Consider the following 25,000-nt stretch of genomic DNA (forward strand, 5'->3'; position numbering starts at 1 on the left):
TATCATTGAAATGCTCGCTAGTCTATAGTGATCTACAAAAGCTCTTGATTAAGCAATACCTCCATTTTAACATTCTATGTGTTTTCCAATCCCTGAAATGGCTCATCTTTCCCCACCTCTATAACCTCCTGTACACCTTTGAGATTTTGGCACTGCTCCAATTTATGGATCCAATTTAAACATCCTCTATTTTCAAGAATTCCACCATTCAGCTGCCTTGGCAGAAAACTGAGCAGCTGTCTCCATTGCACTCTCACTCTCCCCTTTCAGGCACTCCTGAAGATCTAACTTATTGACCAAGCCTTTAGTCATCTCTCCTGATATCCCATGTAGATCAATGTCAAATGTCTATTCCACAACGCTCATAGAGTCAGTCAATTCAGCACAGAAATGCATTTGGCATATTAGACCATAGAACATAGAACAGTACAGTACAGCACAGTACAGGCCTTTCGGCCCACAACGTTGTGCCGAACTTTTACCCTAAACCTAAGGTCTATCTAATCTCCACCCTTCCTTATACTATCATCCATATGCCTGTCTAATAGCTGCTTAAAGGCGCCTAATGAGGCAGACTCCACTGCCCTCTCCGGCAAAGCATTCCACGCCCCTACCACTTTCTGAGTAAAGAACCTACCTCTGATGTCTCCCCTATATCTACCTCCACTCACTTTAAAACAATGCCCCCTCGTAATAGCTACCTCCACCCTAGGAAAAAGTCTCCGGCTGTCCACTCTATCTATACATCTGATCATTTTGTACACCTCTATCAAGTCACCTCTCATCCTTCGTCGTTCTAAAGAGAACAGCCCTAGCTCTCTCAACCTTTCCTCGTAAGGCCTTCCCTCCATTCCAGGCAACATCCTGGTACATATCATGCTAGAGATTAATCCTGTTTGTCCCACTCCTTCCCTCAATTCCCTTAGTCCTGAAGTTTTATTTCATTCAAGTGTCTATTTAAGTTCCCCTTTGAATAATTGTTTCTGCTTCCATTACACTCATGGCAGTAAGTTCCATATTATTATCACTCACTGGAGGTTGTAAACCTGCTCGCTGAGCTGGTGGGTTTGGCTTCAAATGTTTTGTCACCCTGCTAGGTAACATGGTCAGTGCAGTGAAGTATTGGTGTTCTGTCCAGTTTGTTATTTGTGTGCCTCAGTTTGTTGGGGTGTTTGGTACCACTTCTGGTTCTGTTTCTCAGTTGTTTGTACACAGGGTCTAATTCGATGTGTTTGTTGATGGAGTTCCGGTTAGAATACCAGGCCTCCAGGAATTCCCTGGCGTGTCTCTGTTTGGCTTGTGCCATTATGGATGTGTTGTCCCAGTCAAATTTGTGTCCCTCTTTGTCCATTTGTAGTGAGACAAGTGAGAATTGGTTGTGTCCCTTGGTGGCTGGTTGGTGCTCATGTATCCGAATTGTCAGTTTTCTTCTGGTTTGGCCTATGTAGTGTTTCTCACAGTCCTTGCATGGTATTTTGTATATTACTCCAGTTTTGCTGGTTTTGGGTATGGGATCCTTTACATTCGTCAGTAGCTGTTGTAGAGTGGTTGACGGTTTGTGGGCTACCCTGATACCTAGGAGTCTGAGTAGTCTTGTGGTCAGCTCTGAAACGTCCTTGATGTATGATAGGGGGACAAGTGATTCTGGTCACGTTGTGTCTACCTGTTGTGATCTGTCTCAGAAGTAATGGCGGATTGTGCTTTTCAGGTATCTATTCCTTTTGGAGACTCCATACAGGTGTGCCCGTTCTGCTTCACGTAGTTCCAGGCTGCTGCAATGTGTTGTGGCTCATTTAAAGAGTGTCCTGGATGCAGCTCCGTTTGTGAGCATTGGGTTAGTTGCTAGTGTAATTGGGTCCGATATGTAGGTGACACCTTCGTGGATTATCAAACGCACAAAACTAGAAAAAAACCCACCGTATGTGTGGTCTTTCCATATATGTTAATCTGGAGTTCCCCGTTGCTTTTGCATTCTGCCATTATGTCCAGGAAGGGTAGTTGGTTGTTGTTCCCTTCATTTTTTTGAATTTATTCTGGTGAGGATGTTGCTTATGAGTCAGTGGGTTTCTTCTAGTTGTGTGCGTTTGATAATCATGAAGGTGTCATTTACATTTCAGACTCAAAGTTTGGGTTGTATAGTGGGGAGCGCTGTCCATTCTAACCTTTGCATTACCGCTTCTGCAATCAGTCCTGATATTGGGGATCCCATTAGCATTCCATTGATTTGTTTGTATATGTTGTCATTGAAGGTGAAGTGGGTTGTGAAGCACAGATCTAGTAGTTTCATGGTAGTGTCCTTATTGATGCTGTTGGTGTCCTAGAGTGCCGGCCTACTTGATTCGTCCAGTAGTGTGGCAATTGTCTCTTTGGCTAGGTCAATGTTTATGGATGTAAATAGTGCTGTTACATTGAAGGATATCATCTTGTCCTCTTCTACCCTGGTGTCCTTGATGATGTTGAGGAATTTTTGGAAGGAGTGGATAGAGCGGGTAGTGTTGTCAACTACGTATTTCAATTTCTGTTGTAGTTTTTTGGCAAGTCTGTATGTTGGTGAGCATGGTAGTGGGACGATGGGTCTGAGGGGGACCCCCAGTTTGTGTACCTTGGGGAGTCCGTAGAAGTGGGGTGTGTTGGATCCCTGCAGCTTCATTTTTTGGTAGTCCATCTTGCTGATGTCTCCTGAGTTGTGTAATTTCTTCAGGGTTGTTGTAATCCAGTTCCCTAACTGTGGTATCAGGTCTATCGCCATCTGTTGGTAGGTATCAGTATCTGCTAGTAGTGGGTTAGCTTTCTCGATGTATTGGGCTCTATTGAAGATTACTATTATGCGTCCTTTGTCCCCTGGTACGATTACAATATTCTTGTCTTTTTCGAGTCTTTCCAGGGCTTTCGTCTTTTCTGCATTGAATGTGTTCCACTTACCGCTTTTGCTCAGTGCTAGGACTGTCATCTGTCTGATGGTCTGTTGTACTTCTTCCATGAGTCCGTTGCTCTTTAGTGTTGGTTCCAGTGCACCAGCACCATCAATAAGGGCACCATCTTGAAACTACTAGGTCTGTGCCTCACAACCGACTTCACTTTCAATGGGAGCATTACAAACAAAACAAATCAACAGAATATCAATGGGATCCCCAATATCAGGACTAATTGCAGATGCAAAGGTTAGAACAGACAATGCTCCCCACTATATAACCCAAACACTTTGCGTAGATGACAACTTCGTCATTATCAAATGTACAAAACTAGAAGAAACCCACCAACATATAAAACAACATCCTCACCGGGATAAAATTCACAAAAGAAGAAGAGAACAACAATCAACTACCAGTTCTGAGGAAGGGTCGCAAAAACCAAAACGTTAACTCTGATTTTTTCTTAACAAATGCTGCCAGACCTTCAAAGCTTTTCCAGCAACTTCTGTTTTTGTTCCTGATTCACAGCATCTGCAGTTCTTTCGGTTTTTACTGAGTACCCTTCCTGGGCATAATGGCAGAAGGCAAAAACAACGGGGAACTCCAGATTAGCGTATATAGAAAGACCACACATACAGACCAGACGTTACCTAGCAGGGTGATGAAACATTTGCAACCAAACCCACCGGCTTGGCAAGCATGTCTACAAGCTCATCCACAACCCGAGCTACAAATCTTCTCGAAAACATTATCACTCACTGCGTAAAAACATTTTTCTTCATATTCCTCCTCCATCTCTTGCCCAAATCTGAAATCTTCATCCCCGATTACAGAAACGAGGCTGCATAATGACAAGGATTAGGTCCTGCATATTGATTGTTATATGATATTCAAGAAGAAAGAAAATGAGATATAGGGACAGCACAAAGCTGCTGGAAAAGCTCAGCAGGTCTGGCAGCATCTGTGAAGGTAAAACAAAAGAGTTAACATTTTGGGTCCGGAGACCCTTCCTCAGTTCTGAGAAGGGTCACTGGATCTGAAATGTTAACTCTGTTTTTTCCTTCACAGATGCTACCAGACCTGCTGAGTTTTTCCAGCAACTTTGTTTTTGTTCCTGATTTACAACATCCGCAGTTCTTTCGGATTTTATTAGAGGGACAGCACTGTTAATCTAGGATGGCATTGCGCAATAGTCAGAGATGAACGTGGATCACGAGACCAGGACTTAGAAATGGTTGAGAAAAAGATGAGGAATACGAGGGAAATAAGTTGTCAATTGCAGAAGTGGTTGAGAGGTCCCTTAATAGTAACCACAATGTAGAACAAAGCATACAAAAGTAAATATTGGGTGTGTGTGACAATAATCATGGGTTGACTTTAGGCTACGAATAAACTGGAAAAATCACATTGGCAATGGTAGCCTAGATGAGCTCACGGATTGCCATTGAGATAGCTTCTTAGAGCAGCACAATCCAGAATTACCCAGAAAGCAGGCTATGCTGGACTTGGTATTGCATGTGACACAATTCATTAATGATCTCAAAATCAAAAAAAGTGTCTAGATAACAGCAATCACAATATGATTGATTCTTACATCCAATTTGAAATGAGAGAAGAATGGGTTTAAGACTAGTTTTTTTAAAGGACAGCTATGACCATTAAATCTAAACTATCTAAAATGAACTAGAATACTAGGCTAGGGAACAGATCAATAGTGAAGCAGTGACAGACATTGAAGGGGATATGTCAGAATAATAGACTACTTCTGCAAAGAAAAATTCTAAAGGGAGGACTACTATCCATGGCTACCTAAAGGAAAGCATCAAACTTAAGGGAAAATAATATAATTGTGCAGGGATGAGTGGCGGGTTAGGTAATTAGACAGAATATAAACAATAGCAGAGACTAAAAGATTAACTCAATGAAAGAAATTAAAGCACAACAGGAAGGTGTCTAGAAAATAAGTCAAAAAAAAAGGTATTTCTTTGTTTAAAAATGAAAAGAATTGAGTGTTGTTCTTTGGCGAATATGAATGGAGTGCTATTAGGAGATAGGTCATAATACATAAGGAAATAGCTGATTAGAAGAATAAATATTTTAGTTCGGTTTGTATCACCTATGGTGATGTTATAACATTCCAGTAATAGCTGTAAATCAAGAGCTGGCAGGGAGAGAGGAAATTACAATCACAAGCGTTATCAAACTGATGGAGCTGCACGCTAAAACTCCCTGGATTCTGATGGACCTCAACCCAGGGTCTTTCAAAGAGGTGGCAAAGAATAGCATTGGTGTTCATTTTCCAAAATTTGCTAGATGCTGGAAATGTTCTATCAAATATAACTCCTCTACTCAAAAGAGGAGGGAAGCAAAAAAAAAAAACTACATGCTGGTTAGCTTGCTATCGGTCATGGGGATCAAACCTTTAAAGGACATTATGCATATATCCAAGTGCCCAGCCTATAATCAGGAAGAGACAGCAAAGTTTTATGGCAGAGACATCACAGAACCATTGAAATTTCATAGCACAGAAACAGGCCATTCAGCCAGTACAGCACTTTGTCCATAGCCTCACAGGTTAAAGTACAACAGTTGCAGATCCAGGTTCCTTTTAAATGAACTGAGAGTTTCCAACTCAACAACCAAATTGGGCATTGAACTGCAGATGCCTAACAATCTCTGACTGAAAAGGCTTTTCCTCATATCCCAGCTAATAATGAGGGGCTTCAAGAAGTGGATTGGTAAGTCCTGTTGCTACATGCGGAGAGGTCAATTACCAGGGGACAGAGACTTAAGGCGATTGTTATCAGAGAGGACATGAGAAAAACTGATTTCACCCAGAAAGTAATGGGTATTTTATATGCGATTTTAAAGAAAAAATAAATACTTTCTGGAGCAAAGATGTACTGCACATGTATCATGCACTATATAGCACAAGCATTGCATACTTTGCATGTGCAGTCTGCCACATTTACTGTTTGCAAAAAATCACTGATTGCAACAGTTTCCATAAATACATCTTTGTTACTACCAGGAGAATACTAATATCACACACACAAGTTCATACATATAAGAAAGCACAGCCACTTCCTTGGCTGCTAAAGACTGGCACTTAAAGTGTAGACACTTTTTTCCACTCTGGTAAAGGTTGCCATTCTCAATGCAGAGATGTTGCTTTACAAAGGAAGTTCTAAAATTCAACAGATCAAGAAAGCTTAACAACATTGATTTGAAAAATTAGTGGATTATGTACCTTGTTAAATCTATCATTTTTGCCTTGGATATTACAAGTCCTGAGCTGTAGAGCCTGTCAATCAACTTTCCGAATTTAAGATCAGAACCTGGCTTTATTATACCTAGTGTCCTGGAAAAGAAAGAGACAGCGAAAAGGTTGTTCAATATCTAGGCCATAACATTGTGGATTTTAACAAAAAGTGAATAACAAAGAAGAAATCCCAATTTTAAATTATTGAGGACAAATCTTATTTGCCATTTTGCTATTGGCAGTAACAACAAAATGGTTTCCAAACATTTAGGTTTTATGTTTCAATTCTGACAGGTGCAAAGAAACAGAAATCAAATCCAATGCATATATGTTTAAAAGGCAGCTGATATCTGGTGTAGAAAAATAAATGCCGAAAGTGAAGGGCAGCAAACCTTAACCCATCTTTTCTTTCTTCGAAGCTTACAGACCCAAAATGTAATTTAGCACTTCTTGATTTTATTTCAGATTTTCACATTATATTTTATTTGTACTGCTATAAGTGACTTTTTTTTTGTAACATAAATTGGGAGAAATGGAAGTTCGGACACGTGTTGCAGAGAATGTACCTTTATTCACATTTGATGTTTGTCTGTGGTGCATAATATGCCCTTCAATTCCTTTCCTATTTTTGTATACTCCCCTGTTTTTGCTATTGTTGAGTAGTGCTTGCAATTTGTAAATTTGGTTGGTGTCAAGGATGACACTTCTCAAAACAATATAAAGTCAAAACAGGAACAACCCACGGTTTTGTGGCACAGTGGTACAGTCCCGAGCCCGGAGTCAGAAGGCTTTGGTTCAAGTCTTACCCCCACCAGAGGTATATCATAACACATCTGAACACGTTGCTTAAAACCACTAAGAGGTGAGTTCTTTTGAGTGGGTGATTAGAAAACTTGATGGTGAGTTTCTATAGAAAGAAAGGCAAAAGAAAAAGGAAAGGAAAGAAACAGGAACCAAGGTGCTTTATTGTCACAATGATAGTGTTCCTACCATTGAACCACCTGATCTGGGTTCAAGTTGCACCTGCTCCACATTGAGAAAAAACGTCTCTAAAGCAGCTTGATTAGAAAATATCTGAAACAGGAACCGACTGATAAAGGAAAAGAACTGAGAAGAGGACAGCAGGAAAATACATGCAAGTGCAAAATATGTCAAGAATGAACAAGAGGGCTAACCAGCAGGAACATCCAAAAAAGGTTTGAATCTGATTATTCAGAACATGACAACAGTAATTCTAGGCTCCCTTACACCATAACTATATTAGGATTTGCTTCTCAGAAATATGCCAGAGACCCCAAAGTGCTAGACTATTTACTACAATTGTTCAAAACATCCTCAATTCAGATTAACACCAGGACAGAAGACCCACAATCTCCAGAGTAATCCCCAACAACTTCACCATCTTCAATTCCAGCATTTCCATATCTGTGCTCACAAATCACGTAATCACATTCTCAGTGAATGACAGCATTAATTTTCACGTGTCACTGATGGCATGCAGCTCTAGCTCATCACCATTCCTTTTGATTGCTGCAAAATTATTAGACTTCTTGTCTGATGTGCAGGACTGAATGAACAGAAATTTCCACAAATTAAATATTGTGAGGACTGAAGCCATTGCTCTTATTCCTGTTCCAATCTCCATTCCCTTGCAACAACTCTATCCCTCTCTCTGGAAGATTAGGGCAATCTGTTTGCAGCACTGGTGTTACATTTGACCTCAAGAGAAGCTTCTGAGGTCATATTTGTGCCATTACAAAGGCTGCCTACCTAGAAGGGAAGAGAGGGCCAGCGAGGGGAAAGGGCCATAAGAGAGAGGGAGGTGAATAAAGGAGTGGGATGAAGCGGGAGGAGGAAATGCTCTACTTTTGCCAGATACACAGCTTAACAAGCAGATGATGTAACCACTTCTTATAGACAAGGGGGATTTTACATGTGTGTAAAATGTAATTATATTTTTCTATCAAGAATAGGGAAAAAGCCATTGTGTCATAGCTTCTCACCCAGGGATAAGCAGATTGGATGTCTAAGCACCAAAATTCCATCCTGTTCCTGAAGTTATGGGCAAATACAGACCTGTGGTGAATGCGAGACATCTGGTAAAACTCTTTCTCACACCATTGGTGCAACTTCCAAGATTACAGCATGACCACTTCCAGTAGATATCCAACCTACTGCCTCTTTGAAGGATTATAATAAACCAGCTCACTGTTAACTAGAAAAGTAAACTTACGGACATCCAGCTTCATTGCCTGCTTCCTCATTTCACATGCATGACTCTTCATTCTAAGGTAGCCCCATTGCATCAAAGACAACCTTTGTGCCTCAACTTTAACAAACCAGGATTAGATTTTCACTAAGCCTCTCTCTCTACTGAGTACATAAACAACACACCATTTACATTTATAACTCAAAGTTCATAATAGACAGCTAGAGAGAGATTCTTCAAATTTATAGGAAATTACTAACACATCAATTTGACTAAAGCAATACAAGTCACCTGAACTATGTAAAGTCAGATCCAATTCAAGCACAAGGAACAAAAATCTCCATATGTTAAAAATGATGAATGCATTCAAGTACATGACCTATCTTATCGATGAACTGCGCTTCAGTCAAAATTTGATCAGTTTTACCAATCATATTACTGTGGGATGGGAATTTCATAATTGGTGAACCTTACATGTCTGAATGAGATTTTAATACTATTTTGATCAAATTAGGCCTTCAGTAATTAGTGTGAACTCTGAATATAATTTGAAACTAAGTTCTTACTTTTGTTTCTTACTTCCCAGTTTGCGAGCTGTGTATTGGTCCCCGTAGCTTACTAAATGGAGCTGACGAGAATACACAGTAATTACGCTGTCAACGAACAAGTCTTCTTGCCGCAATTGTTCATATTTTGTCCGTTTCAAAAAGGTACGATGGTTCTTAATATCATACTGTAAAATGTCAAGAATGGACATCAATATATTTATTCATAAAACAGAGGTCAAAAAAAGGTCAAAATAATAATCACATACAAAATTACCAACACTTTCCACAAAACAGCACAAAATGTTCACATTGCGAAAAAAACTGCCATTTGCTGCCAGTCTGCCACAGGCACCTACATTAATCCAATGGCGCCAGTCACTCCCTTAAGAATATAGTTGTCTGCTTTCTTTCAATAAATTGAAGTTGACGCCTACAGTACTTGTGCAGTAGTGGGAGCTGGAATTCAACAATGACACTCCCTTGTGATTTGAACTGACTCTGTTACCAAAACACATGAATTGTTTTAATATTTTGGAAAGCAGACCAGGTATTGTTTGGTTGGCTTAGAAGTGACTTAATTCCAGAGTAGACAAAACATGCAGAATGCGGAGTATGAGGAAATTAGCCTTGGTACAATCAGTTAAATTTGCATTACAATGAAAAAATACAGATTCACTAGCCTACTTGTTCTGCCACCTGCTTACATTACATATGTTATTACTTCCTCACAGTCTTTTTGCTGTTTTGACTGACTTCTAATTCTAAGTTTTAACACAGGCAGTCCCATGGGAATAAATTGGCTAGATGTTTAAAAAGTAGTAAAATGTTTACTGCTATATTCCAGAAGTGGTCTCACCTACCACATTATGACCATTCAATTTTCAGAGGTATTAAGTCCAAAAACCCAAAGATAAATCTAAGTGAGCAATAGATTAGTTCAAGGGTAGAGGGCAATTCTGATAGAGATGTTAAGTAAAAGTAGTGCCAGATGTGTCCCTCTGATATTCACAACACCATGAATAACAGGATAAATAGACAAACACAGATGACCACGCTGTCTACATCCAACCTGAAGCAATTAAAGCATCACTAAGTGTATCCATACTAGATGGACTTCAGTGGTTCAAGAATGTAACTCCAAATCATCTCAAGAAGAATTATGAATGGACAATACATGCTGGTTTTATCAACAATAAGAGATTTATTTTTAAATTAAGTTTCTGGCTCCTAATGGACCATGAACATCAAGAGGATTGGAGGAAAGGAATATTAAGTGAAGAGTCAGAGACCTGTTGCCATGGGTTGAGGGTTTTTTGGACAGTCTATCCTAGAAAGTAGTGGATGCAGGGTAGAAGTAGATAAATTCTTGACTAAAAAGGGAGTGAAAGGTATCAGGAGTAGGCAGTAAAGTGGAGTTGAGACTACAATCAATCAGATCAGTGGAGCTGGCATAAAGGGCCAAATGACCTATGCTTGCTCCTAATTTGTATATGTACATGCACAGCAGGATAATTCTTTATCAATGGCAATGATGGTCTAGCACCAAACGTAGAACAGCATAAACAAATGTAGTACTTTAGATATTTAGTGAGAATCACTATTTGGTGAATCTGTCAAAAATAGAGAAAACTGAAAGATATTCTCTGCTCCAAGTTGATACTGCAACTAATGTTGGTACGTGAGGTAGGGGACATAAATTTAGGTATTGAGCAATAAAAACAATTAAGTGGAGAGGGAAGGCCAAACTCTTTGAAAATAAAAAACACACAAATGGTAATAACTTGGAACTTGTTCCCTATTAGGATGGTAGAAGGGAGATGATAATTGATTTGAGGTGAAAATTGAATGGGCACTGCAGGGAAATAAACTTGCAAGACTATAGAGATGCAGCGGGAAAATGGAATTTACCGAAGGCCAGACAGCCAGTGTGATTTCTATGGGAAATGGCCCTCTGTGTAACACTGACTTTATAGCTCTATAATGCTGATTTAGTTAACAGTATCTGTTACAGCTGGTAATGACACAATGGCAATGACTTGTACTAAAAATCCGATTTCAAAGTCTATTTGCATCATCCCATTTTTAGGGATTAATGGAGGATTACCTGATTCATCCTTTTAACAGACTACATGAATCTCCTTGCACCATCTGTGAATAACGGCAACATTTCACCATGTTGATCTAAATTCAAACTAGTTATGAGGAAAATGGGTGAATGAAAAGTTGATACTTAATTGATCATATATTCAAGCATTGCTCATGGGATAACTTTAAAGTGACATCAAACAATAGAATTCAGTTGCCTCATCTCAAGTTTCATTTAGCTTTAAGGCAAAAATATTTTGGATAATCTTATCTTATACAAATTTAACACAGAATTGAACAGTTTAATACATCAGTTGAAGCTCATCTCTCCGAGTAGAGGGATCATCTCTGTATAAAAATAATAAACTTTTTACTTAAAAAAGAAGTATTTTTTAAATGTTTGATTAAAGAAAAACAAACTTTCATTAAACTATAAAATTAATCAAGGCAGAAGGTTGGAAACCAGGTGGACTTCAAACTTCAGGCATCCGTGTACAAGTAATTTAGAAGATGGAATCAATTTCTATTTCTAAAATCCTAGCTAACTTAATTTTTAGTGGAATAAGGGGATATTTATAATCTGCAGAATCATAGAATACTTCTGTTCCATCCATAGTGTAATGAGGGCCTAAATTTTTTGCATAAACTCTAAGTGCTTAGTAATCTTGTTAATTCTCAGCTCTACCAAGCTCAAAACCATTTAAAGCAATTGCTGTTCTCCTTCCTAAAATAAAATCATGTATCTTTTCTCATCTTATGTTGCAGAGATCCCTTGTAACTACTTAGAGAGTGTAAGCTGCAATGGTTGAAGTCAATAGTAACTCTCATAGCCAGATAGAATAATGCATACAAATGAGCTTAAATTCAGGTTTTCAAATCAGTCATAGGAGACAGTCAACTGCTGATTTGGAAAAAACTAGCTCTTTTGGAATAGAGTTCCTCAGAAAGGTCCTCAAAAGTCCTATGAAATCGGTTGATTGTTAAGGAGAAAGGAATAAATGTGATGTATGATGTAGTCATGTGTCATAATACTCGGTTCTCTTTCTTAGAAAATGTTGGTCTTCCTTCTCAATATTAATCATTTCCCATGGAAAACAGTCCTCAAGTCAACCCTGCTGGTTTTTCTGAAAATCTTTAGATTGGGTGAGATGTTATTTATTCAGAATCACGGCAGGTTTTTATAAGTGCAAAGCAAAACTGCCTGTAATGTTTATCGTGATTTATTTTCTCAAAACGTGGGCGGCAATGGTAAGGCCATATTTTTGTTCATTTTGAATCCGTTTTGTAGTTTTACTATTAATACGAGCAAGCAAGAAGCTTTAGAAGAGCATTTTAAGAACTTTAAAATTAACAACTAGACTGGAGTCACATGCACACCAAAGTATGGCAGGTTATATTTTTGATATTAATAACGCCAGTTGGATTTTTAATATGAAGAGACAATACAATAAATTTAGTGATCAGAAAACTAGCATTTTTTAAAATTCAATTTCAGTCTTCCACTACATATGCTAGAACCTCATTCAACTACCACATACTGAAGAACCCCAAAAAGATAATAAAATTGGCAGATAGTCACAAGTTTCTAAGCTTGGGAATTAATACAATGAATTAGTAAAATGTTTAAAATGCTTAAAATGCTGTTATATTGAATAAGAAATGGAGATAAAATTCAATGAAAAAAAAAATACAAACAGCAAATCTATAAAATCAAATGACCTTTTGCATAAGGCTTTGATGTGACAATGTTTTAGTTGGCAAATAATCAGAATTATAAATAGTAGAGGTACTAATAATAATGTTTCCATAATATATGGAACACTGAATCATAGCTCTATGGGATATGTTGCTTCAGCATTTCACTCACTTGCATATTGGTACTAATTGTTTAGAAGTTCTGCTATCTTCAGCTAAACCGAACAAAAGCAGAGGCTTGATGTGTTTTCAATCTGACACAATTTAAGATGAATACAAAAAAAACAGCCAAAAAGCAAAACAAAACTCTTACCATTTCAATAGATCCATCTTTTGGATAAAAGAAAAACAAGTAGCGCCGAATTAGACTAGCACTTGCATCGTACCATTCTGCTATAAAGGAAAATTGTTCTTCATGATCCTAAAAAGGGAAAATGGGCAGAGGGGTGCAGGAATAAGAATAGAAAAACAAAATATTAAACAACACAAATTACAGCAAGATGAGAAAATGTAGATGGATTAGTATACTATTTAAGCAAACTTTTACCTCAATAAAACTTGAGTAAGAAGTCTCTTAACACCAGAAGTATGCTCCTATAGGAATTACTGTGCTGGATGGAAAATTATTATCCCATTCCCTTCACATTCCAACCCGTCAGTCTCCACATTCAACATATCACCATATCACCATTCTCCATTTCCACGACCAAACATATCCTCCCTTCCTCTTTTGGCATGTCAAAGGGACCATTCCCTTCACCACACCTGGCCAACCCTTTCTTCAATGACCCCAGGACTTCTCCCTTATTAATTTTCAACCCTCTCGTGACAGAGGTTCCTCCTCTATCACCACAGCCTCGGTAGCAGCACCCTCTTTTGTAAAAAAGATGCAAAATATTCATTTAACACCTCAGCAATGATCCCTGTCATTACCTGGCACATGTGCGGTGGGAAATGTTAATCGACACTCATCACCTCAAGTCTACACTTCGTTTAGGTCTTGCTGTCTATGAATGTGAGCTGCTTCAATATCAAAGAACTTGCAAATCATGCTGAATATTATGCCACCAGTGAGGATTCCCACTTCTGACCTCATGATTGAGGAGGGGGTCATTAATCAAGTACAAGGGCAGCAGATACATGGGAACACCACCACCAGCAAGTTCTCCTCCAAGCCTCTCACCACCCTGACTTGGAAATTTATCACCATTCCTTCACTGTTGCTGCGTCAAAATTCTGGAATTCCCTCCCTACCAGCATTGTGGGTCTACCTGCAGCGGTTCAAGACGACACCACCTTCTCAAGTGCAACTAGGGATGGGAAATATATACTAACCAGATGGCGACGCTCACGACCCCAAGTGAATGAAGGGAAAAACTGAAGATGGCGTGGCCTAAGGACACTAATGTGAGGAACTCCTGCAATGATGTCCTGGGCTGTAATGACTGACCTCCTATGACTCCGAGCAGTGAAAAGTTTTCTGATTCATATTGTCTAATTTTGTAAAATGCTGCCTTGCTATTAATGGCTGTCACTCTCACCTCATCGCTGGAGTTCAGCTCTTTTGTCCATGATTTTACAAAATCTGTAATGAGGTTAGGAGCAGAGTCATCCAGGTACTACACAAACACAGCATGAGCGAGCAGGTTATTCCTTTGCATGTGCCACTTCTGATAGCACTGGAGTAGCCAGCACTATCTTGGATCACAGGGTGTGTCCAAGTGGTTCTTTTGGATTTGGTTAAATGTAGTTAAGAGAAGACTCAACAATAGTAAATTGCTTAAATATGAACATTTATTGAGTAATAAAAGAAGGAAAAAGAAAGGAATATTTATTAAGTAAATTAGAAAAAAGAAAGAGAAAAAAAAAGAAGCCTCACACCCTTGTGGGCCCCCTCAAATCGACAGCTGGTCTGGAGGCTTAAGTTTGTTCCTGGCCCGAGGTGAAGTCCATTGACTAGGAATGAAACTCTTTCTCTTATACAGTGTAACAAACAGCCAGTACAGAAAAGCAACCTTGATTTGCCATCTTTGGCACGTACAGGAATGTTCATAGGACTCATTCAAGGTCGTGCAGCTGTCGAATATCATCAACAATTTTAGACCTTCTGCCATTCTATAGAAGCACCTTCATCCATTTCTTGTTATTGTTATTATGCCAGCTGATAGTGGAACTGGACAGTAAGATCTCAATTAAACCTGGCTTAAATGATCATATATTTAATTTTTCAGTTGGTTAATGTGTGGTTAGTCATTGAAACACACAAGGCTGCACATGTCCTTTAACAATAGAACATAAGGTTACTACACAAAAGAAAAAAACAAACTAAATTCTATTTATTACTAAAACTTGCTTCTGAACTCAATCCATGACTCTTCTGAACTGAAAAAACTTTAATGCATTTACATTTGTTGTCATAAAGCCGAAAGTATTTAAAAATCATTCCATTAACAAACAGGGTTCTGTAATCACATGCTTTCTGAGCTAGGCTGGATCCAGGTCACTGTTCCATAAAGACAGGCTGATCTATCAAATAGTCACTGAACAGACTCACATCAATCTCGCTTTTAAAACAATCAAAGTTCTAAAAATGACAATAGATATTATACACCATTCATCAGAACATCACAGATTGAATCAAATTGACTAAAGTCTGGCATCTGTGATGCTGGGGACTTTAAGGGAAAGTTAAGATGAATTATCTCCTTCGAGTCTCTGGCTGAAGCTGGAGGCAAATGCTTCACCTTCATTTTATTGAATGATGTGCTGGGCTCCCCATCACAGAGGAGTCCTCTCCTCCTGGTAATTTGTCATCACAATGCATGACTGGATTTGGCAGCACTGCAGAGCTTAGATCTGATCCACTGGTTGATATATCACTTGACCGCATCAATAGCATGCTGTATCTTTTGTTTGTCATTTATATAAACTATTTGGATGATAATACAAGAAGCATGGTTATTTAGTTTGCAGATGACACCAAAATTGGTGGTACAGTGGACAATAATGAAGGTTATCTTAGATTACAAAGAGATCTTGTTCAATTGGGTCAATGTGCTGAGGAGTGACAGATGGAATTTAATTTGGACAAATGTGAGGTATTGCACGTTGGTAATACAAACAAGGGCAGGACTTATACAATTACTGGGAGAGCTCTGGGTAGTTCTGTAGAACAGAGAGACCTAGGGGTTCAGGTGCATAATTCTTTGAAATGTGGGTCAGGTAGACAGGGTGGTTAAGAAGATGCTTAGCGTGGTTGCCTTCATTGCTCAAACCTTGGAGTTTGGAGTAGGGATGTCTTCTGCAGTACTGTGTGCAGTTCCGATCACCCTGTTATAGAAAGGATATTATTGTTAAACTGGAGAGGGTTCAGAAAAGATTTACCAAGATCTTGCCAGGAATGGAGGGTTTGAGTTATTTTAAAAAAAGGCTGGATAGGCTGGGACTTTATTGTCTAGAGAGTAAGAGGCTGAGGGTTGACCTTATAGAGGCTTATAAAATTATGACAGGCATAGACAAGGTGAATAGCAAGGGAATTTTCCCTAGGGTGGGGGAGTTCAAAACTAGGGGGCATATTTTTAAGGTGAGAGGAGAAGGTTTTAAAAGGACATGAGGGGCAACATTTTTTTAAACACAGAGAGTGGTCCGTGTTTGGAATGAACTGCCAGAGGAAGTGGTGGAAGCAGGTACAGTTACAACATTTAAAAGGCATTTGAATAAGTATGTGAATAGGAAAGGTTTGGAGGGATATGGGTCAAATGCTAGCAAGTGGGATTAGTTTAGTTTGGGAACATGGTCGGCGTGGACTAGTAGTCACTCCTATTGAGGCTACCATGGATTGATGCACCTGTGACACAGATTGGGGAGGATGAGATCAAGTAGGTTTTTCTCTCATTAGTTGTTTCACCAATTCCCATTGACTCAGCCTAGCAGCTATGTCCATTGGTTAGTAGTGGTACAGCCAAGCCACTTAGTGATGGACATTAAAGTCACCCACCTAAAGTACATTCTGTGCACTTACAACCATCAGGTCTTCTTTCAACCATTATCCAACATACAACCGCTGTCCAACATACAGGAGTATTGATGAATGACAAAAGGACAGCTGTAGACAGTAATCATCCCACATTTGACTACTATACTACATTGAGTTCAAATAACTCCCTCTGAACTACACGTCATTTGGCCACCTCTGGCAGGTGTGTCCTGGCAATGGCTCACCATATTCAGGGAGGATGAGAGTGCTGTTTGGGACATCTTCAATGAGTGTGGTCACTTTTTAATGATAGCATCAGGCATTATTAGGATTACAAGTTTGAAAATTATGTTAAGTTCATGATCAAAAGCTACATTGTCAATTTTGTATCAGAGATAGTAGGAACTGCAGATGCTGGAGAATCTGAGATAACAAGGTGTAGAGCTGGATGAACACAGCAGGCCAAGCAGCATCAGAGGAGCAGGAAGGCTGATGTTTCGGGCCTAGACCCTTCTTCAGAAAGAGAAGGGTCATTGAGAAGGGCAGGAGCTCCAAGCACTACAGATTGAAAAGGAGAAGTGGTAGACAGGAGGAGCTCATACCAAACAAACAACAGGAAGTAATATCATACAAAATAGAGAAATGTTGAGAGCTGAGGAATCAGATCCAAGTGCTTAATTTATTATGTATCCAAGTACTAAGAGCAATATGTACTTTACCTAAAAAAAATCTAACTCTGTATGAATTTGGACTGACAATATATTCAAACTGTGTCTTAAAATTTTGAAAACACAATTGCCAGATTCTGCACATTAATAAGTGCAAAAGCTGATGACATGTTGAAACTTCACACCTTGAATTAAAATGTTTCTCTATTATATTTTTTGCTCCCCCCTCCTCAAATGAACTCTTCAACCTTACCATAAACCTTGCTAAATTATTCAATTTATAAATGGATTGCTAAATAAAATAAAACAGAAATTTGGAATTGTTAGACATACTTGTTATATGAACTTAAGAACATTTCAATAATTTAACAGTTAAATAGCACTACAAACCACTGCACCAACAAAATCAAATCAGCTGTAAAATTTACCAATATAATGTGCAGTGCAAGTCTCAATGACCTTCATCAAATCCCACATTCAAATATTTAACGTGATGTCCTTTGTTGTCTTCTATGAGACAACAGCCAGGGACCAATACTGAGATGATAATAATAAATTCACAGTTAAAAATAAATAAATAAATAAATAAATAAAAATTTTGATGGTTGAGAAAACCAAGATAAAGGCAGAGACTGGGAAAAGCAAAGAGAGGAATGTGTAACCATGAGAGCTGAAGGGAAGTAAAAGAATCCACAAAACAATAATAAGATAAATATATCAAGATAAGCGAGGGGAACTGCTGAGATTTGTTTTCATGTGAAAAGTTAAATTTGCAATGTGGAAATTTTCTGTACAAGTATTAGTTCATTTAAACATCCCCATCCTTTGCACAGCTGTCTGTTGATAATGTAAGCAAACAGATTCATTTTAAATGATTTGGAATTTGATGCCTTCAAGTTGTAACTTTTCAACATGGCATAACGAGGAGCAGCTGGAGTCAACAACATCACCAAATGGATCACTCACCATAAAAATCAATCCTACTAGTTGCACGCAGTCTTAGGAATGTGTGCTGTGGGGTCAGTGAAAGTCAAAGCTTCCCTCATACCAATTCACGATACACATTAGTTAAATAGAACCATAATTTTAAAATAGAAAATCATTAGTGACTCACTGGGGCAATGAATAAGCTCACATCAATTCACTGGAATGAATCCCAGGTCATTATAATCTACAGACCTAATTATGCTATCCCAGTATTGAATCCCATCCTGACAGATCAGCATCTCTACAATGGTTTCAGCAGGAGATCACAACAGGTGAGGACAACGAAAAGATCCATAGTAATGGATTCCACATGATTGTGGTCACAGGAAGGACAGGAAATCCCAGGGGCAGTGTAGAGTTTTATTAAACAGAATCTACACAGTAGTTCACAGATGAACAAACCATAAACAAGTTAAAATCTTGAGCTTTGAAATATCTATAATAGAACGTAGAACATAGAACATAGAACATTACAGCGCAGTACAGGCCCTTTGGCCCTCGATGATGTTGCGCCGACCTGTGAAACCAATCTGAAGCCCATCTAACCTAAACTATTCCATTATCATCCATATGTTTATCCAATGACCATTTAAATGCCCTTAAAGTTGGCGAGTCTACTACATTTGCAGGCAGGGCATTCCACGCCCTTACTAGTCTCTGAGTAAAGAAGCTACCCCTGACATCTGTCCTATATCTATCACCCCTCAATTTAAAGCTACGTCCCCTCATGCTAGCCATCACCATCCGAGGAAAAAGGCTCCCACAGTCCACCCTATCTAATCCTCTGATCATCTTGTATGTCTCTATTAAGTCACCTCTTAACCTTCTTCTCTCTAATGAAAACAGCCTCAAGTCCCTCAGCCTTTCCTCATAAGACTTTCCCTCCATACCAGGCAACATCCTGGTAAATCTCCTCTGCACCCATTCCAATGCTTCCACATCCTTCCTATAATGCGGTGACCAGAACTGTACGCAATACTCCAAGTGTGGCCGCACCAGAGTTTTGTACAGCTGCAACATGACCTCATGGCTCCGAAACTCAATCCCTCTACCAATAAAACCTAATACACCGTACGCCTTCTTAACAACGCTATCAACCTGGGTGGCAACTTTCAGTGATCTATGCACATGGACACCGAGATCTCTCTGCTCATCCACACTACCAAGAATCTTACCATTAGCCCAGTACTCTGTATTCCTGTTACTCCTTCCAAAGTGAATCATCTCACACTCTTCCGCATTAAACTCCATTTGCCACCTCTCAGCCCAGCTCTGCAGCTTATCTATGTCCCTCTGTAACCTACAACATCCTTCCGCACTATCCACAACTCTGACGACTTTGGTGTCATCCGCAAATTTACTAACCCATCCTTCTACGCCCTCATCCAGGTCATTTATAAAAATGACAAACAGCAGCGGCTCCAAAACAGATCCTTCAGGTACACCACTAGTAACTGAACTCCAGGATGAACATTTCCCATCAATCACCACCCTCTGTCTTCTTACAGCTAGCCAATTTCTGATCCAAACCGCTAAATCACCCTCAATCCCATGCCTCCGTATTTTCTGCAATAGCCTACCAGGGGGAACCTTATCAAATGCTTTACTGAAATCCATATACACCAAATCAACCGCTTTACCCTCATCCACCTGTTTGGTCACCTTCTCAAAGAACTCAATAAGGTTTGTGAGGCACGACCTACCCTTCACAAAACCGTGTTGACTATCCCTAATCAAATTATTCCTTTCTAGATGATTATAAATCCTATCTCTCATAATCCTTTCCAACACTTTACCCACAACTGAAGTAAGGCTCACTGGTCTATAATTACCAGGGTTGTCTCTACTCCCCTTCTTGAACAAGGGGACAACATTGGCTAGTCTCCAGTCTTCTGGCACTATTCCTGTAGACAATGACGACATAAAGATCAAAGCCAAAGGCTCCGCAATCTCCTCTCCAGCTTCCCAGAGAATCCTAGGATAAATCCCATCCGGCCCAGGGGACTTATCTATTTTCACACCTTCCAGAATTGCAAACACCTCCTCTTTATGAACCTCAATCCCGTCTAGTCTAATAGACTGTATCTCAGTATTCTCCTCGACAACATTGTCTTTATAATAACAAGCTTTCCATTGTCACACTCCCCAAAATGTTTGCAGACCGAATCTGTAACTACATATGAACATACAAAAAAAGCATTTTTCCCTTAAAGCCTGATACAGCATTCAAAGAATTCCGGTCGCCCTTCTATAGGAAAGATGTTGTTAAATTTGAGGTTGCAGAACAGATTTACCAGGATGTTGCCAGGACTGGAGAGTTTGAGTTATAGGGGGAGGTTGAATAGTCTAGGGTTTTTTTTCCCCACCTGAAGCTTCGGAAGCTGAGAGATGACCTTAGAGAGATTTATAAAACAAGGGACACAGATAGGTTGAATAGCCAAAATCTTTTTCTGAGGGTGAGGGGAAAGATTATAAAAGGACTCGAGGGGTCATTTTCTCATGCAGACAGTAATGCATGTATGGAACAAGCTGCCAGAGGAAGTGGTGGAGATGGTACAATTGCAACACTTAAAAGGCAAGTATATGAATAGGAAGGGTTTAGCAGGAGATGGGCCAAATGTTGGCAAACGGGACTAGGTCAGATTGGGATGTCTGGTCTGCATGGACGTGTTGGACCGAAGAGTCATACAACACGGAAACAGACCCTATGAAATCATGCTTGATCGGTTTATTTCAAATTCCACATTGTCATCTAGTCCAAATAATCTTTGATTCCTCTGTCTAACAACAATCTATCTTCCTCTATCTTAAAAATATTCATTGACCTCACATTTACACTGAGGCAGAGATTTCCAAAATTGCACTAAACATCAAAGAAAAACAATTCTCATCTCTGACCTGAAATGACAACAATTAATTTTAGTTCTGAATTCACCCACAAGAGGGAACATCTTTTCCATGTCCATCTTGTCAAGACCGTTCAGAATCATGTCAGCCATCACTCTAAATCCCAGTTAACACAAACCCAGTTTATCCATCCTATTCGCAGAAGACATTCCACCCCTTCCAGTTGTCAATCTAGAAAACCCCATCTGAACCACTTTGAATGCATGTACAGCCTTCCTTCAATAAGTTGTACATACGTGATAACTTTGTGACTCATGCACCATAACACCTACTTCCCTCTGCATCTTGGAATTCTGCAGTCAGTCATTCTCTATCTATATAACGCTCTGCTATTTAAATCTACTGCCAAAAGATTTCACATTTTTCCACATTATACTCCTCGTGCCAAATTTTTGCCTGCTCATTCAACCTTTTTATGTCTTCTTCAATCACACTTTCCTATCTATCTTGCTACGACCTACAAATTTAGCTGCCACGTTTTCGCTCCCCACATCTCAGTCACTATGTAAAATATAAGACTGAAGCCCCATTACAGATCTCTGTGGGTCTCCACTCATCACATCCTCCCAGTCAGACAAAGATACATTTATGCACCCTGTACTCTCCTTTTCTTGCTAGCCAACCTTCTATTCATGTCAATATATCACTACATTGTAAGCTTATATTTTCCACTATAACCTCAGATAGCACCCTATCACTTGCCTTCTAGAAATCCAAGTATACTATATGTGTTGGCTCCCCTTTCTTTCCGCAGCGCATGTTACTCCTTCAAAAAGAACTCTAATAAATTGCTTAAAAACTTACTTCCCTTTTTTGAAACCATGCTGATTCTTCCCGATTACCTTGGATGTTTTCTAGATGCCTAGATATAATTTCTTTGGCAATTCTATCATAATATCCACAACAGACATCAAGCTAACTGGCCCACCATTTCCAGTTTTCTGCCTCTCATTTTGAATAGAGGGGTTATATTTGCTATTTGTGTTTAAGCTTTACTAATACCCAAGCTTTATTGTGTTAAGGACTTATAAATTCTGAATCTTGCTAACTAAAAATAGTTTGATCTGTGCAGTAACCTTCAAGCAATGTTTCACTGTAGCTCGATTTCAGCAAAGCTAATTTATTCTAACTTCTTGTTTTAGTTTTAAACCATTAACCCACCGTTGACTTAAGAACTCAAGGTAGTTTGTGGGTGGAACTGAGCACTGGAGCACTAACATACAATGCCAGAGACTAAAGATGGAGATTCAATCAGCCATTTCATTCCTGAACAGGATTATAGCAGCCGTGATATAAAATCACCTTTCGAGACATCGGCTTTCACCCAATAATATCAGCTGTCATGGAATTAGAAGGTTACAAGTCTCAGTCAAAACATTTTAATTGACACTTAAGAAATAACACTGAGGGAGTGCTGCCATCTGCCACATGAGATGGTAAATCCTGGTCCCAGTTAGACATAGAAGATCCCATCAAATAATTCACTGGAGGAGCTCACTGCATACCCTAACCAACGTTATTCAGCCTAACAACAAAAAAAAAGTCCTTTAAACTCAAGAAAACTCCCGAAAACTCAAAATTAAGAATTAGCTTTCAGATTAGCTATCGCTTTACTTGTTTATATCACTTTATTCATACACAGTATTAAGTGCTGCTGTAAAGATTTTGTTGATGGATCAAATGTGTGTCCAAATCAATTGGTATATATTTTTTGTTTTAAGTTATAATCAAAATTTCTGAAATTTACCAGTGGAGCTAACCAACCTCTTCCTCATGGATAAATCACGTGTGGCTAGCATGCAGATCTAGCTAGTAATTAGGAAAGTTCATAGAATGTTATCATTTAATGTAAGCTGAATTGAATACCAAGTAGATATATCATGTTTCAGTTACACAAGGCACTAGACTGACCGCATTGGAAGAATTGTGCAAGGAGTACTGGTCACTGTATCTAAGTAAGGACGTAAGTGCATTGGAGGCAGAGTTTTACTAGACTAAAACGTGGAATGGATAGATCATTTTAAGATGAAAGTTTAAACAAGCTAGCTTGTATTGTTGGAGTTTAGAAGAATAAGAGGCAACTTTAATGATGGAAACAAAATCCTGAAGGGTCTTAACAAGGTAGATATGGAGAGAATGTTTTCTGTTGAGAGAATCTAAAATTTGACATCGCTGTTTAAGGATTAGAGTTACCCATTTAAAAACAGAGATTAGGCAATACATTTTTTCTCTGAGTCATGAGGCTCTGGAAAATCTCTTTCTGCAAAAAGGTGGTGGAAACAGAGTACTTTAATATTTTTAAGGCAGAGGTAAACAGATTCTTGCTAAGGGGTTGAAAAGTTATCAGGGAGGCGAGAATATGGACTGGAGGTTACAATCAGATCAGCCGTATCCTACTGAATGCCCTAATCCTGTTCCTAAGTGGTATCTTCCTGTGAATAGATTAATTGGTGCAATGTAGTTATTATAAGTGCAATCTGTTTATTAAAAAAAATTAACCATAAAAGCTTGAAAACAGTATAGTTAGAAAAAGACAATATTGTTCACTTAAAATGCTCCGCTTGCCACATCAGAAGTATCTTGCATTATGAACTCTTCCAAAATTAAACATCTTGAGGTGGCTAATTAAACACAAAATAATACTTACAAGATGAAACTCTTCCTCTGTAACCACTGAAACTAATCAAGCACAAGAAAGCAAACCAAACTTGCAAGATAACAAGGTGCACATAAAGATAAGAAAAGCCAGCAAAAGAGAATACAAAAGGATTTAAACAAAAAGGTCAATTTTTAAATGAAAGATGTTGACAGATTGGGAGAAAACGCAGATCTCAAAGGACAGTGATAGGTGAATGGAAGCGGATACAAGATAAAATATAGGCAGCAGAGTTCAGGATTAGAAGTTGAGTGAGAACACAAGATAGAAGGTTGGCCAGAAGAGTACTGAAACAGTTGAATGTGAAATCAAAGTAAAGGTGCAGGTTTCAGCAGAAGACACAGAGACATGAAACAGGACCAAGTAATATTGCGTAATCTTGCCGCTCTCATCTTAAAACAATGCCCTCTAGTTTTGAACTCCCCCACCCTGGGGAAAAAGACCTTGTCTATTTACCCTATTCATGCCCCTCATGATTTTATAAACTTCTATAAGGTTACCCCTCAGCCTCTGATGCTCCAGGGAAAATAGCCCCAGCCTATTCAGCCTCTCCCTATAGCTCAAGCCCTCCAACCTTGGTAACATCCTTGTAAATCTTTTCTGAACCCGCTCAAGTTTCACAACATCCTTCCTATTATGGGGAAACCAGAATTGCACACAGTATTCCAATAGTGGCCTAACTAATGTTCTTAACAATCACAATATGACCTCCCAATTCCTACACTCAATGCATTGACCAATAAAGGCAAGCATACCAAATGCTTTCTTCACTATCCTATCCACCTGCGACTCCACCTTCAAGAAACTATCAACCTGCACTCGAAGGTCTGTTGGAGATAAAGAATTGTAGAAGAAAGAGACAAAGGGGCAAGATCTACATGTCCCCAAAAATAATCATAATGTCAGACAAAGTATATAAGTATGGGTACTTGGAAATAGAAAACAATAATGTGATTTTAAATTGACAGATAAACCAAAAAATTCAAATTGGCAATAGCTAGGATAAGGAGTTCACAGAATGCTTTCAAGATAGACTTTTAGACCAGCTCTTTCTGGAACCAGGGAGAGAGAGAGATTTATACTAGATGTGGGATT

General features: G+C 39.0%; 1 protein-coding gene across 1 annotated transcript in view; it reads right to left on the bottom strand.

Annotated features, from left to right (window-relative positions):
* Positions 1-21,341, bottom strand: part of LOC125484421 (nucleoside diphosphate kinase 7-like) — a 30,626-nt gene extending 9,285 nt beyond the window's left edge. The window contains exons 1-5 of the mRNA XM_048603093.1: positions 21,282-21,341; positions 13,025-13,132; positions 8,950-9,116; positions 6,163-6,273; positions 3,672-3,753 (exon numbers count right to left, since the gene is read on the bottom strand). Coding sequence (XP_048459050.1) covers positions 3,672-3,753; positions 6,163-6,273; positions 8,950-9,116; positions 13,025-13,132; positions 21,282-21,341 — 528 coding nt within the window. The remainder of the gene's footprint in view (positions 1-3,671; positions 3,754-6,162; positions 6,274-8,949; positions 9,117-13,024; positions 13,133-21,281) is intronic.
* Positions 21,342-25,000: the final 3,659 nt, after the last annotated feature.

This window comes from Rhincodon typus, chromosome 11 (assembly GCF_021869965.1).
Source record: "Rhincodon typus isolate 14 chromosome 11, sRhiTyp1.1, whole genome shotgun sequence".
Taxonomy (NCBI): Eukaryota; Metazoa; Chordata; class Chondrichthyes; order Orectolobiformes; family Rhincodontidae; genus Rhincodon; species Rhincodon typus.